The 14577-nt window shown below is 32.0% G+C and overlaps 1 protein-coding gene across 2 annotated transcripts in view; it reads right to left on the bottom strand.

Annotated features, from left to right (window-relative positions):
* Positions 1-14577, bottom strand: part of LOC142226648 (uncharacterized) — a 73538-nt gene that overhangs the window by 46616 nt on the left and 12345 nt on the right. The window contains exon 11 of one of the 2 annotated variants that reach the window (XR_012719718.1): positions 3086-3240. Coding sequence is in view for 1 of the 2 variants with exons in the window: in XM_075296755.1 (XP_075152870.1) it covers positions 3224-3240 (17 nt within the window). In the remaining variant the exon portion in view is untranslated. Of the gene's footprint in view, positions 1-3080; positions 3241-14577 lie in introns of those variants that run through there. The other variant, XM_075296755.1, reaches the window with a different exon arrangement.

The raw sequence follows: 14577 nt of genomic DNA, 5'->3' as shown, positions 1-14577 counted from the left end.
GTTTTTTGGAAATAATTCTTCAACTTTTGAATGGACAATGGTATCAACATAATTCCTTTGTGTCAAAACTGAGGTGTTTTCCTCTAAGTTTACTAGTTTGTGGGTCCCTATTGGGGTCCTTTGCTTGAGAGACCTTGTAAACCCCATTGGCCAATATATCAAATAGTTTGTGAGATGTGGACCTTAAAAAATGTTAACAAATCTTAATTCCCTTAAAATGTTACGTATTTTAGAAGAAGAAATTGTGGTTTAAGGAGGGTTTTAAGTTGGACTTTAGACGCTAAAATCAAGAATAAATCAGTAAAAAAAGTTAAAAATTATAAATCCTTGGCAAATTTTGTTACAATTTGATGGGGCAATAGTTTATATTGTTTAAAATGGATTAAGAGTATTAAAGAAAAGTAATCGTGAAAAATTGCGATTTTAGCGGAAAAACTTGGTCTTAATATTCATCTTTAGATTAAAGTTGTAGACTCCACAATTTAGAGTTTCTAAAATACAAATTTGACAAACTTTTTCGAAAAAAAAACACTCAAAAAGTATAATTGGATCGACCGATTTTGACCTTCCTTTAAGGATTAAGTATTGATTCAGAGCCAAAGATGTGGTTTCTTTAAAATAAAGACATTTTTTAGGGACCTATCTGGTCCACACTGAAAAAAAGTGAACCCACCAGAAAGAAGTCTTTTGGTTAATTTTAGAAAATTTTGAATACTTTTAGAAAATTTGAACTAAACAGTATCACAAATGCTGACATCACGCCGATATCACAAAAATAAGTAAATATTTTACGACAAATTCAAGAAAATTTATTAGACATAATTAATTTTTTCAAATGTTAAAGAAAATTTTATAGTTTGAAGGAAAAAATTGGAGTTCAAAATTGCAAAAATGTCTTTAGTGACATACGAAGTTCATGATGGACGCATTTGTAGAAAAATGTACAGATTTAAAGAAATAAAGTATTATTTTGTAAGTAATATGAATTTAGTAAATCTTTATGCTTAATTTGTGTATAATTTTTTCAGTTTTTTAGTTAATTTAACTAGAGTGCGAAAAAAACTAAAAGCGTAAAGAAAGCTTTCTCCAAACATAATAATTCCATGAACTAAAATAAAGTTAATTTGGCTTTGGTGAAATAGAGAGTTCACTTTTTTGATCATATTTATCGAATTTTCATTCTCATTTCCCGGTATATTAATAAAGCTATTCACGTACAAACAAATGCCAGTTTGGAAATCCAAATTGTAACGGATACTTCAAAGTAAAAAATGTTTTCTTAATTCCCAGAAAAGTTTTAGCCAAAAATGACAAACCTCATAATAACTCTTAGCCTATATTTGAAGCGTTTTTATCTAAAGATTCAATATTTCAGTTAATTTAAGGTCGATTTCATTAAATCAAAAATTTATTTCTTTACTTTAAAGAAAATTGGCCTCAGTTCAAAGAGTACGACTGTAATGGAGTAAGTAAATTTGCAAAATGTGTGTCCTAAATTTAATAAGAAAAATATTTGAACAAGTGATTATAAACATTCCTTTAATTAAAATTTAATTTTTTTAAGAAATTTGCTCTTAATATTGTTTAAATTGAACATTCTAATATTTAAGTTGCGTAATCTTTAATACCACGTAAATATTTTTTTTAGGCTACATGTATTTATAATTACAAAAATAAGGGGTAGCCCATAGTTGTTTGACTTTAACAGCCATTTTCATGTAGCTCCGTTAGGCTTTATATTCCAGTTAACGGAAAATAAATTGCAAATATCTTCTCTGCGGTTAACTTTAACTGAAAAATTGTTGACAATTAAGTTCCTAACTGGCATATGGAATATATAGACAAGATGACAGCTTTGTCCATAATACGATTTAAAAGTTCGTCAGTTAACCGAACACTAACGGAGCTTCATGAAAATAGGGGTAAACATGTGTTCTCATCACGGTTGCCACAGTTGGTAGAATTCTACCAAAAATGGTGAGTCTTTCACTGTTTGGTAGATTGGTAGAATTTTTGATGTTTTGGTAGACGTTGCAAAATATTTCTCTCCAAAATTTTTCTAAAGAAATTAAATTTTTGACAAAATTTTCTATAGAAATTAAATTTTTGACAAAATTTTCTATAGAAATAAAATTTTGACAAAATTTTCTATAGAAATAAAATTTTGACAAAATTTTCTATAGAAATAAAATTTTGACAAATTTTTCTATAGAAATAAAATTTTGACACAATTTTCTATAGAAATAAAGTTTTGACAAAATTTTCTATAGAAATAAAATTTTTAAGCAATACTTATCATAGTTTCGGCTATAGGCTCGAGTGGCAACCGTGGTCCTCATATGGGGGCAGAGAGCGGTAATAGGTTAAGTCCAAAAAAAACTTTAAACCAAGGATGCTAAGTCCTCCAAATATTTGAAGCGTTTTTATATGAAATCTAAAGATTCAATATTTTTGAATTCATTTGAGGACGATTTCTTCAAATCAAAAATGTGTGTCTTTACTTTAAGGAGAAATACGACTTTAACGCAGGGACGCTAATTTCCAGAGTGTTCTAAATTTTAATTATTTCAATTAAAATTTCATTATTTTAAAGAAATTTATCATTAATATTATGTAAATTGCGCATCCTAAAATTTAGGTTGCGTAATCTTTAATACCACGTAAATATTTTTTCAATGCAGGTCTTGGGTTTATCCAAACTCCTAAATTTACCTTAAGGCCGGTATGCACCTATTGCGCCCTTCCCCTAAGAAATACAATGCTATTTATGCTAACGAAATTTTCGGTACACTGAAAAAAGCATGCCAGGTTCCAAAGTTTTTTGTCTTTACACTAATGGTTTTGTTATTGATTCTGAGACAAAGAAGCAGAGAATTGATACATTTAAGACACAATTCTCTTTTAAATTTAAGTTTTGCATACATGATTCTGGGAATCAAATTTAATCATTTTCAAACGACTTTTTGGAATTCGGGCATCAGTTCTTTTCAACTATGTTAAGCAAGTCGCCTAATTGTTACACCCTTGTGAGCCTCATTTTTGGTACTTACCCAGCAAAAAATATCTGTAGTTCAAAAAGCATTACCTCCTGAGATTATTTATTCGATTTGCTCCACTTCTAAGACAGCCAATTGACTAAGAATTGATTGCATTGTTTGATTTTTACTGGGAAAGGGAGATACTAAAAAAGTCTCTTTTCATTAAAATACCAATTTTATCGGGATCAAATGCCGTAGAAACCTATAGGAAAAAAACGGTTAAAAGTAAATTAATAATATAAATATAACAAGTATGGTAAATAGCTCGGCCGTGCCGAATCTTATGTACCCGCCAACATGGATCGCGTAATCTTCAAAAGACACCATTGTATAACATCCCAGGAAAAAAAGGTCGCCAAAAAATAGTAAACATTTTCTTTTTCGATCCGAAATGGGTGGGAAAAAAGCGTCGCCAAATAAATAGTGAAAATTTTCATTTTGGATCCGGAATGGGTGGAAAATTGGCGCATGAGCGACGAATTTAATATTTCAAAAGCCGTTGCACTGAATTTATATCACTTCTTAAGGTGTTTTGCAAATTCAGTATTTTGATGTGATATTTTGCCAAATATGTAATTTTTATAAAATTTTAATGCTTGTCTAAAAGTTTTGACCTCATTTTTTTTTAATCACAATTTTTCTAGAATGGAATTACCACTTTTTTCGACAAAATTTAAATAATTTACGATTTTGAAACAAAAAAAGTTAATGTTATCAATTAACAAGTAAGGAAAGTCTAAAGTCGGGCGGGGCCGACATTACAACATTTTTACAACTTTTCGACTAAGCAGTGGCGATTTAACAAGGAAAATGTTGGTATTTTGACCATTTTTGTCGAAATCAGAAAAACATATATATGGGAGCTATATCTAAATCTGAACCGATTTCAACCAAATTTGGCACGCATAGCTACAATGCTAATTTTACTCTCTGTGCAAAATTTCAACTAAATCGGAGTTAAAAATTGGCCTCTGTGGTCATATGAGTGTAAATCGGGCGAAAGCTATACGTGGGAGCTATATCTAAATCTGAACCGATTTCAACCAAATTTGGCACGCATAGCTACAATGCTAATTCTACTCCCTGTGCAAAATTTCAATTACATCGGGGTAAAAAATTGGCCACTGTGGTCAAATGAGTGTAAATCGGGCGAACGATATATATGGGACCTAATTTAAATCTGAACAGATTTCAATAAAATTTGGCACACTTGACTACACTACTAATTGTACTCCTAGTGCAAAATTTCAAGCAAATTGGGGTAAAACTATGGCTTCTGGGGCCATATAAGTCCATATCGGGCGAAATAAAGGGTGATTCTTTTGAGGTTAGGATTTTCATGCATTAGTATTTGACAGATCACGTGGGATTTCAGACATGGTGTCAAAGAGAAAGATGCTCAGTATGCTTTGACATTTCATCATGAATAGACTTACTAACGAGCCACAACGTCGAATTTTCAGTGAATGGGCCCTAGAAAAGTTGGCAGAAAATCCGCTTTTTTATCGACAAATTTTGTTCAGCGATGAGGCTCATTTCTGGTTGAATGGCTAGGTAAATAAGCAAAATTGCCGCATTTGGAGTGAAGAGCAACCAGAAGCCGTTCAAGAACTGCCCATGCATCCCGAAAAATGCACTGTTTGGTGTGGTTTGTACGCTGGTGGAATCATTGGACCGTATTTTTTCAAAGATGCTGTTGGACGCAACGTTACGGTGAATGGCGATCGCTATCGTTCGATGCTAACAAACTTTTTGTTGCCAAAAATGGAAGAACTGAACTTGGTTGACATGTGGTTTCAACAAGATGGCGCTACATGCCACACAGCTCGCGATTCTATGGCCATTTTGAGGGAAAACTTCGGAGAACAATTCATCTCAAGAAATGGACCGGTAAGTTGGCCACCAAGATCATGCGATTTGACGCCTTTAGACTATTTTTTGTGGGGCTACGTCAAGTCTAAAGTCTACAGAAATAAGCCAGCAACTATTCCAGCTTTGGAAGACAACATTTCCGAAGAAATTCGGGCTATTCCGGCCGAAATGCTCGAAAAAGTTGCCCAAAATTGGACTTTCCGAATGGACCACCTAAGACGCAGCCGCGGTCAACATTTAAATGAAATTATCTTCAAAAAGTAAATGTCATGGACCAATCTAACGTTTCAAATAAAGAACCGATGAGATTTTGCAAATTTTATGCGTTTTTTTTTTTAAAAAAGTTATCAAGCTCTTAACAAATCACCCTTTATATATATGGGAGCTATATCTAAATCTGAACCGATTTCAATAAAATTTGGCACACTTGACTATAGTACTAATTGTTCTTCTTGTGTAAAATTTTAAGCAAATTAGGGTAAAACTCTGGCTTTTGGGGCCATATAAGTCCATATCGGGCGAAATATATATATGGGAGCTATATCTAAATCTGAACCGATTCCAAAATCAATAGGGTTCTATTCTGAGCCAAAACACAGACTTGTGCCAAATTTGAAGTCGATTGGACTAAAACTGCGACCTAGACTTTGATTACAAAAATGTGTTCACGGACAGACGGACATGGCTATATCGACTCAGGAGCCCACCCTGAGCATTTTAGCCAAAGACACCATGTGTCTATCTCGTCTCCTTCTGGGTGTTGCAAACATATGCACTAACTTATAATACCCTGTTCCACAGTGTGGCGCAGGGTATAAAAATGAAAAATGGAAAAAGCGAGTTATACAAAATTGAATTAAAAGAAATTCCAAGATGGCTAATACTACACTTAAAGAAAAAATGACTGCTGTTAGTAACAAACAATGATTACTGTTTTTCTGCAGACAAAAAATGCTGTTTTTATACCATTCACCATAGGATGGGTCAATTTCGTTTGTAACACATCGAAATATTGGTCTCAGATAGAATATATATACTCCCATAAATATATTCTGGGTCGTGGTAAAATTCGAAGTTGATCTAGCGATGTCCGTTTGTTGAAATCACGTTTTAAACTTTGCTCTAGTAGTTGTTATTGATGCGTGAGGGTGCGTGAGTGCTGGTTTTCATTCCGTGAATGCGCCTGAGTGGCTACCACATGTATCATGCGTGAGTGAATAAACTTTTTGCTTCGTAAATGTACGTGAGTGTGAGAATTTTCTCTCACGCACACACCTCTAATTTGTACATTGTTTGCTTTCCCTTTTTCAGCAGACAAGAACTGCCGTCTCAGCAAACTTTTTTGCTGTTATAAAAAACATTTGTTTTTTTTTTAGTATATCACGTACCGTGTTTCAAGCGAATCGGATGAAAAGTGCGATGTCAAGACCAAGAATTCACATCGGGGGATATATTATATCCCCTGTTATATAATATAATAACAATGGATCTCCTTTTTTTAGTCGAGTCCCAATGGCCACATAACGTGTGAAACCACTTTGAAAAGCTTTCAAACACTCAGAAATCTTATCAGCATTTTTGAGTGGAGATAATTATCGCTGGAGATCTTATTGGTGTTCGGCCGAAACTGGGATTGATCTCTTCGAATTCAATGCGGGTCTGGTAACCTTTGCACGACTTTGGCACCCATTGTTTTATTGTAATTGCGACATGAACTCAAACGCCACATACAGATTTTCAATTGGATCGAATGAAAATGCGCCCCAGGGGACTCAAGAAGCTAAATTTTGGAATCGGTTTATATGAGATATATACCTACACTCAACAAAAGTTTACTAGGATCCAAAGATTTGATTTTGATTTTGATCCATTAAAGATTTTGGTATTGATTCCGAGCCGAAGATGCGACTTCTTTAAAATAGAAATTTTTTAGCGACCTATCTGGCTTTAAATCTAGGACCAATAAAATTAAAATTAGGATACAGATCTTATTTATCAAATTTTCATTCTCTTTTCGCTGTTTATTAATAAAGGTGCTCACGTACAAACATGCCAGTTTAAAAATCCATAAACTTAAGTTTAAAAATACCAAAAAAAATATTTACATGATATTAAAGATTACGCAACCTAAATTTTAGGATGCGAAATTTACAAAATATTAAAGACAAATTTCTTTAAAATAATGACATTTTAATTTTAATAAAATGTATAATCTTTGCTTCCAAATTTTTTTTCATTAAATTTTGTAAATTTGCGTCCCTCCATCCGTTAAATTCGCATGTCTTTGAACTACGGCTAATTTTCCTTAAAGTAAAGAAACACATTTTTGATTTAGAGAAATTGTCCTTAAATTAACTGAAATATTGAAACTTTAGATTTAAGATAAAAACGCTTTAAATATAGGCCAAGACTTATTTTAAGGATTTAGCGTCTTTGATTTAAATTTTTTTTTTTTTGGAATTAAGAAAACATTTTTTACTTGGAAGTATCCGTTATAATTTGGATTTTTAAACTGGGGGGTTACTATGTAACTCGATTCGAAAGTTTGAACAACTCGAAAGTTGTATTCGATCCGAATTTATAGTCTTACCATGTAAGAGTTTTGAATCGAGTGAAAAGTGCTGACACTATTTCTTAACATTTTTGGCAGTACTTTCGAATGTTTTATTCAGAAATGTCAAAACAATTAAAATAAAAAGTAAATAATATTTGTGCGTTACAAAAATAGATTCGGTTGCCCTTTGGATGGAAAATGAAGATGAGCCATAGCCCAATCTCTAAGAAATCAAATAAAAAACAATCTATAACATAGTAATTCATTTATTTAGTAATTCATAGGTTTAAAAAGTAATAAAAAACTTAAATATTAGACAACAGTAGATTATATGTTATTGATGGCGGTTTCTTTCAATTTCTAACATATCTCTCTTTAATTCGATTTTTTCGCCGTTTGGCCTTAAGATGGGTCTTGTGATCTGCCCAAACCTAAAAAGAAATAATTAATTTCAATTTATGGGCAAACTATCAATTGCATACCTTTTTCAAACTGACCACTTCCCGCATTGGGGGACCCGCTGCATTTAGCTCTTCTGTCAATCGAGACCATGAATTATTGGTGGCTTGTTTGGCTTCCGGAGCTTTGATGTAACCTTTAGCCAACTGCGGATGCTCCTTCATAAAATTTAGCATGATCTCAAACTGTAGTTTGGTATTTACATTTTTTGTTGGATTTTCCCTATTAAAAAAACATTTTTATAAATATTAATCTACTGATATATATATAAATTTAAAAAATACTTGCATTTTTATGCGTTTGGTGTCAATATTTAATATTTTAATTTTTTTCCGTTAACATAATATCAAACGAGTACAAATGTTTACTTTCGAGCGACTTTGACATCTAAATTCGAAGTACATAGTGATGCACATACGAAAGTAGAGTATGAGTATCCGATAATCGGATGTGGCAACTCGAATGTAGCAAATGTATTTGCGAATTCGAGTTAGTTGGTAGGAAAAATCCGTTTTCGTAATATTTAACTTTCGAATCGAGTTACATAGTAACCCCCCTGGCATTTGTTTGTACGTGAGTACCTTTAGTTGATAAATCAGATCTGTATCCTAATTTTATTTTTATTGGTCCAAGATTTAAAGCCAGATAGGTCGCTACAAAATTTCTTTATTTTTAAGAAGCCGCATCTTTGGCTCGGAATCAATACCAAACTCCTTAAGTGGTGGTGGAAGATTAATCGTTGTTACACTTAAAAAAAAAAAGTTTACTTGGATCCAAAGATTTTGACCAAAATCTTTGGATCCAAGTAAACTTTTTTTTTAAGTGTAACAACGATTAATCTTCCACCACCAGATGTCCTCCTAAAAACGTATGCTGATAATTGTTTTAAGATATCAAGAAGCATGAGATGAAGATCAAAGCATTTAGAAACTTCTCTTTGTCAAAAAGTCTAATTTTTATAATTTTCAAGGTTAGGTTAGAGGATGACACTGAAAAAACAGTGTACATCAAAATCGACATTCACGAAGAAAAATTTTTACTCACGCACGACGTGTGGTTTGAAATTCACACTCACGCATATGCACGAAATGAAATATCATGCTCACGCACGAACAACGTTTAAAGTCTCACTCTCACGCACAATTTTTGTGATTCACAACATTTCTTGTGAAACGATTATAATTCACGAAAATTCTCGTCATTCACTGTAAATCTCATGACTCCTTGCAATTACTCTTGAATAAGAAACATTTTCATAACGGCGGAACCGTTAGCAAAAGCAGTAAAATTAAAATATGATTGACCAGAGAACCACCAATAAATGGACGCTTTTCAAATCTTAAGCGTCATTAAAATCGTGAAGGTGATTGAAATTGGTGAATTTACTCGTATACATGATTTTTTCGTGAGTGAGATTTTTTCGTATGCCTATATATTACAATGAGTGTGAATTTTATCGTGCGAGTGGAATTTCATCTTCAATTTTTCCGTGAGCGCGATTTCTAAGAAATTTTACGCAATTTTACGCACAAATTTCACAAACAGAATTTGATTTTCACTCACGCTCCGCACGACACATGTTTGTTTAGTCCTATTCACGCACATTCAGGAGATTTGGTTTAGACTTAGATGACTCACGTGATACACACGTGTCACGAACATTTCGTGTCACGCTCACGCCTCTAGTGTCGAATTTTATCGCGAATTGGTTCGTGAACGTGAATTTTATCGTGAGAGTGAAGGTAATCGTGAAATGGAATTTTATTGTGAGCGTGATTTTGAAGAAATTTTACTCAGAATTCGAATTCCACTCACGCCCACGCACGAAACATTTTTGTTCAATATTTGTTACGACTCACGCGTGTCATCAAAATTTCGTGTCACGCGCACACCTCTAGTATGAATTTGATTCATTATTGAAGCCCTGTTTTTAATCCATTTCTGATCCGCTTGCCCTTAACTTTCTCTGCCGAAATAAACCTAATGTTAAAAACTTTAATTTTTCTTCTGTATTTACTTGTATGTTACTAACAGCATGTAGAACAAAAATTGTAATTTTGAGGATCTACCTCAATCACTTCAAGAGCTATATTATATTGTTCTGTAAACTTGATTCTTGAATTGTGACCAAATGGCCTTACAAAAATAATAATAAGCTCTATCTGGCCTATAATATCTTCCGAAGTGTGAGAAAAAATACAAAAAAACATAAAAAATATCAGCTATAGTTTTTGTACATATATACTATAGAAATGGTTCCAAAATCTCGTATTTTTCGTCTATTGTTAATGAAGTTTATAAAAATGCCTTTTTGAGCTCATCAATATGGAAAATATTTATAGCCTATTTAGATTGAAGCCTCTAGTTTAAAATAAGATCGAGAAATGAATAGATACTAAGTGGGAAAGTAGAGTTTTGCGTCGTTTTCGAATGTCCTCGTAAGTGGATATCGGTAGTCAAAGGCTTAAGCTGATATAGCTTCGTACAAAACCTTCTAAAGATTTGATTTCTGGAGCATTGTAGCTAGGTTGTGTTAGGTATGTATAGTGGCAGCCCGAATTTTTAGGTTGATCTGCAACCCACTACCAAATGTGCGCTGCGAGATTCTCACTGATAAGGCATCTCCGCTTTATACTTTTTACTTTAAGGTGAAACCATTTAGAGAAGCAATGAAACACTCTGGTATGTCACCAGAATTACTGAAATGGGATAAAACACCGCTGAGAATCCTTTTGGTATTAGGTCGAATCCACAACCTTTTGAGAGTTTGAATATTTCTAGTTTCGGACAAGTGACCGGGACCCGGGTGCTTAATTCCTATCGGTCGAAACTCGGATTGAATCCACGACCCTTTGCATGCTAACGATGTTTGCCATTTTGGTCCGATCGGACCAAAATTGGTCCAAAAAATTGTAAAATTTAAAATTTGGTCCGATTGTCGGACCAAATCGAATTTGGTTGATTTTGGTCCATTTTCATCAGATCGGTAATTTTTCACAATTTTTAAAATTTTGACAACATTTTCTGTAGAAATAAAATTTTGACAAAAAATTTTTAGAGAAATAAAATTTTAACAAAATTTTCCATAGAAACACAATTTTGGCTACATTTTCTATAGAAACAATTTCCTAAAGAAATTACATTTTGACAAAAATTTATATAGAAATAAAATTTTGCGATAACTTTCTGTAGAAATAAAATTTTGCGATAACTTTCTATAGAAATAAATTTTGCGATAACTTTCTATAGAAATAAAATTTGGACAAAAATTTCTATAGAAATAAAATTTGGACAAAATTTTCTATAAAAAAATTGGACAAAATTTTCTATAGAAATAAAATTAGGACAAAGTTTTCTATAGAAAAAACAAATTTGGTCAAAATTTTCTATAGAAATAAAATTTGGACAAAATTTTCTATAGAAATAAATTTTCTATAGAAATAAAATTTTGACAAAATTTTCTATAGAAATAAAATTTTGACAAAATTTTCTATAGAAATAAAATGTTGACAAAAATTTCTATAGAAATAAAATGTTGACAAAATTTTCTATAGAAATAAAATTTTGACAAAATTTTCTACAGAAATAAAATTTTGACAAAATTTTCTAGAAATAAAATTTTGACAAAATTTTCTATAGAAATAACATTTTGACAAAATTTTCTATAGAAATAAAATTTTGACAAAATTTTCTATAGAAATAAAATTTTGACAAAATTTTCTACAGAAATAAAATTTTGACAAAATTTTCTATAGAAATAAAATTTTGACAAAATTTTCTATAGAAATAAAATTTTGACAAAATTTTCTATAGAAATAAAATTTTGACAAAATTTTCTATAGAAATAAAATTTTGACAAAATTTTCTATAGAAATAAAATTTTGACAAAATTTTCTATAGAAATAAAATTTTGAGAAAATTTTCTATAGAAATAAAATTTTGAGAAAATTTTCTATAGAAATAAAATTTTGACAAAACTTTCTATAGAAATATTATTTTGACAAAATTTTCTATAGAAATAAAATTTTAATAAAATTTTCTATAGAAATAAAATTTTGACAAAATTTTCTATAGAAATAAAATTTTGACAAAATTTCCTACAGAAATAAAATTTTGACAAAATTTTCTATAGAAATAAAATTTTGACAAAATTTTCTATAGAAATAAAATTTTGACAAAACATTCTATAGAAATAAAATGTTGACAAAATTTTCTATAGAAATAAAATTTTAAAAACATTTTCTATAGAAATAAAATTTTAACAAAATTTTCTATAGAAATAAAATTTTGACAAAATCGTCTATAGAAATAAAGTTTTGGCAAAATCGTCTATAGAAATACAATTTTGACAAAATTTTCTATGTAGAAATACAAATTTTGAAGAGAAATAAAAAATTTACAAAATTTTCTATCGAAGAAAACAATTGTGGAAAAATGTTAACTTTTAAATTATATTAATGTAATTTGGAAAAATGGTCTGCTAGTACGAATTTTGGTCCAATTTTGGAAAAATGTTAGTCAAAAATAAAAATTCAGTGTGGCAACGCTGATGCTTACCATTTCACCATGTGGCTCCCTGGAGAATCATGAAGACTAATTCCGTCCCCTGTTAGGTCGAAACTGGCACCTTTGAATGTTTAAATATTTCTAGAGTTTCGGACAAGTGACCAGGAATATGGACCCTTTGTATGCAAGATGGGCATGCTAGCCCTTTCACAATGGTGGCTCCCTTGAGAATATACAATTAGGTATGGCCGAATCTTAGGTACCTCCATGCGTACAAAGTTATTCTAAAGGCTGTCATCCACAATCAAATTACTTGTGTTGCGAGAACAATTGCCGATTGCAAGGTAAAGTTTTATCTTCTAAATTGTACATTAGTCCATATTTTGTATATTTTAGACACACATTAAATACCTATATAAGCTGCTTTGGTTTTTGATCGGTTTATATAGAGGAGTTTATAAATAATTATGAACCGATATGAATCAATTTCCACATGGTAATGGAACGATAAAATTCAAACGGATCGGATGAAATTAGAGGCTCCGGAAGTCAAATATGGGGATTGGTTTTTGTATACAATTACGGACCGATATGGACCAATTTTTGGATGGTTGTTAGAAAGCATATATTGACATCACGTACCAAATTTTAACCGATGAAATTTGATCCTCCAATAGTCTTCGGAAGTCAAATCTGAGAATCGGTTTATATAAGGCCTATATATAATTATGGACCCATTTGTGTATGGTTATTAAAAGGCATATCTTGACTAGAGGTGTGCGCGTGAGGGAGTTTTCACGCACGCTCACGCACGCTCACAAATTCAAAATGTCATTCACGCACGATCACGCACGCCTGTTTTAGAATTGCTCACACTCACGCACGCTCACGAATGAATTCGTAACATTCACGCACGATCACGCACGCCCGTTTTTGAATTGCTCACACTCACGCACGCTCACGAATGAATTCGTAACATTCACGCACGATCACGCACGCCCGTTTTGGAATTGCTCACACTCACGCACGCTCACGAATGAATTCGTAACATTCACGCACGAAGGTTTTTATTGATTCACGCTCACTCACGTTCACGAACCAAAATCCTGCAAAGATAAACACTCACGATTGCAGAATAGTGACTACCGCACGCTCACGACGGGATATATCAACTCACGCACGTTCACGAACAACAAACTTATTCACGCACACTCACGATTCGAAAAAAAACTACTCACGCACGTTCACGAACAATGAAACGTACTTCCACACACTCACGATTCATAAAAAAACTATTCACGCACGCTCACGATGTAAAATGCAACTCACGCACGTTCACGACTATTATACTTACAAAACAAACGAAAAAATGTAATTCACGAATGAGTACGAACTTAAAAACTTACTCACTCTCGCTCGTGATACAAATGAGCCACCCACACAAATTCGCCAAAATATTTCTAATTAAAAATCTGAAGTTGAAAACGTACTCAATTAAAAAGTTAACAGATACAATTAACATTTTAATCAAATCAAAATATAAATTCAATTAAAATTTGGATTGATTTTGGCCGAAAAACTTAATTAATTTTTAATTGAGGCAATCAATGATTTATAGTGTTATTGTTTACTTATTTTATTTTTTATTATATTATAATTACATATATTATAATTATACTATATAGAATTATTTTTTTTACATCTAAGCCAAAATTTAATGAACCAATGAAACCAATTATTTCCGAATATTATTAATTTTTTATTTGGAAGTATGTTTTCAATTTAAAAATGTAAAAATGTTCAATCATTATTATACCCTTCACCACTACTGTGGTACAGGGTATAATAAGTTTGTGTATTTGTATGTAACGCCAAGAAGGAAAAGTCTGAGACCCATCGTTTAGTATACCGATCGTCTTAGAATTAAATTCTGAGTCGATTTAGCGATGTCTGTCTGTCTGTCCGTCTGTCTGTCTGTTGGTGTATTTTTGTGTGCAAAGTACAGCTCGCAGTTTTAGTCCGATTGTCCTAAAATTTGGTATAGGGTCCTGTTTCGGCTCAAAGACGATCCCTATTGATTTTGGAAAAAATCGGTTCAGATTTAGATATAGCTGCCATATATATTTTTCACCCATCTGGTCATAATTG

This window comes from Haematobia irritans, chromosome 2, assembly GCF_050003625.1.
Source record: "Haematobia irritans isolate KBUSLIRL chromosome 2, ASM5000362v1, whole genome shotgun sequence".
In the NCBI taxonomy this organism is placed as follows: Eukaryota; Metazoa; Arthropoda; class Insecta; order Diptera; family Muscidae; genus Haematobia; species Haematobia irritans.
Note: the sequence above shows the minus strand (reverse complement) of the source record. Positions and strands in the feature narration are given on the sequence as shown.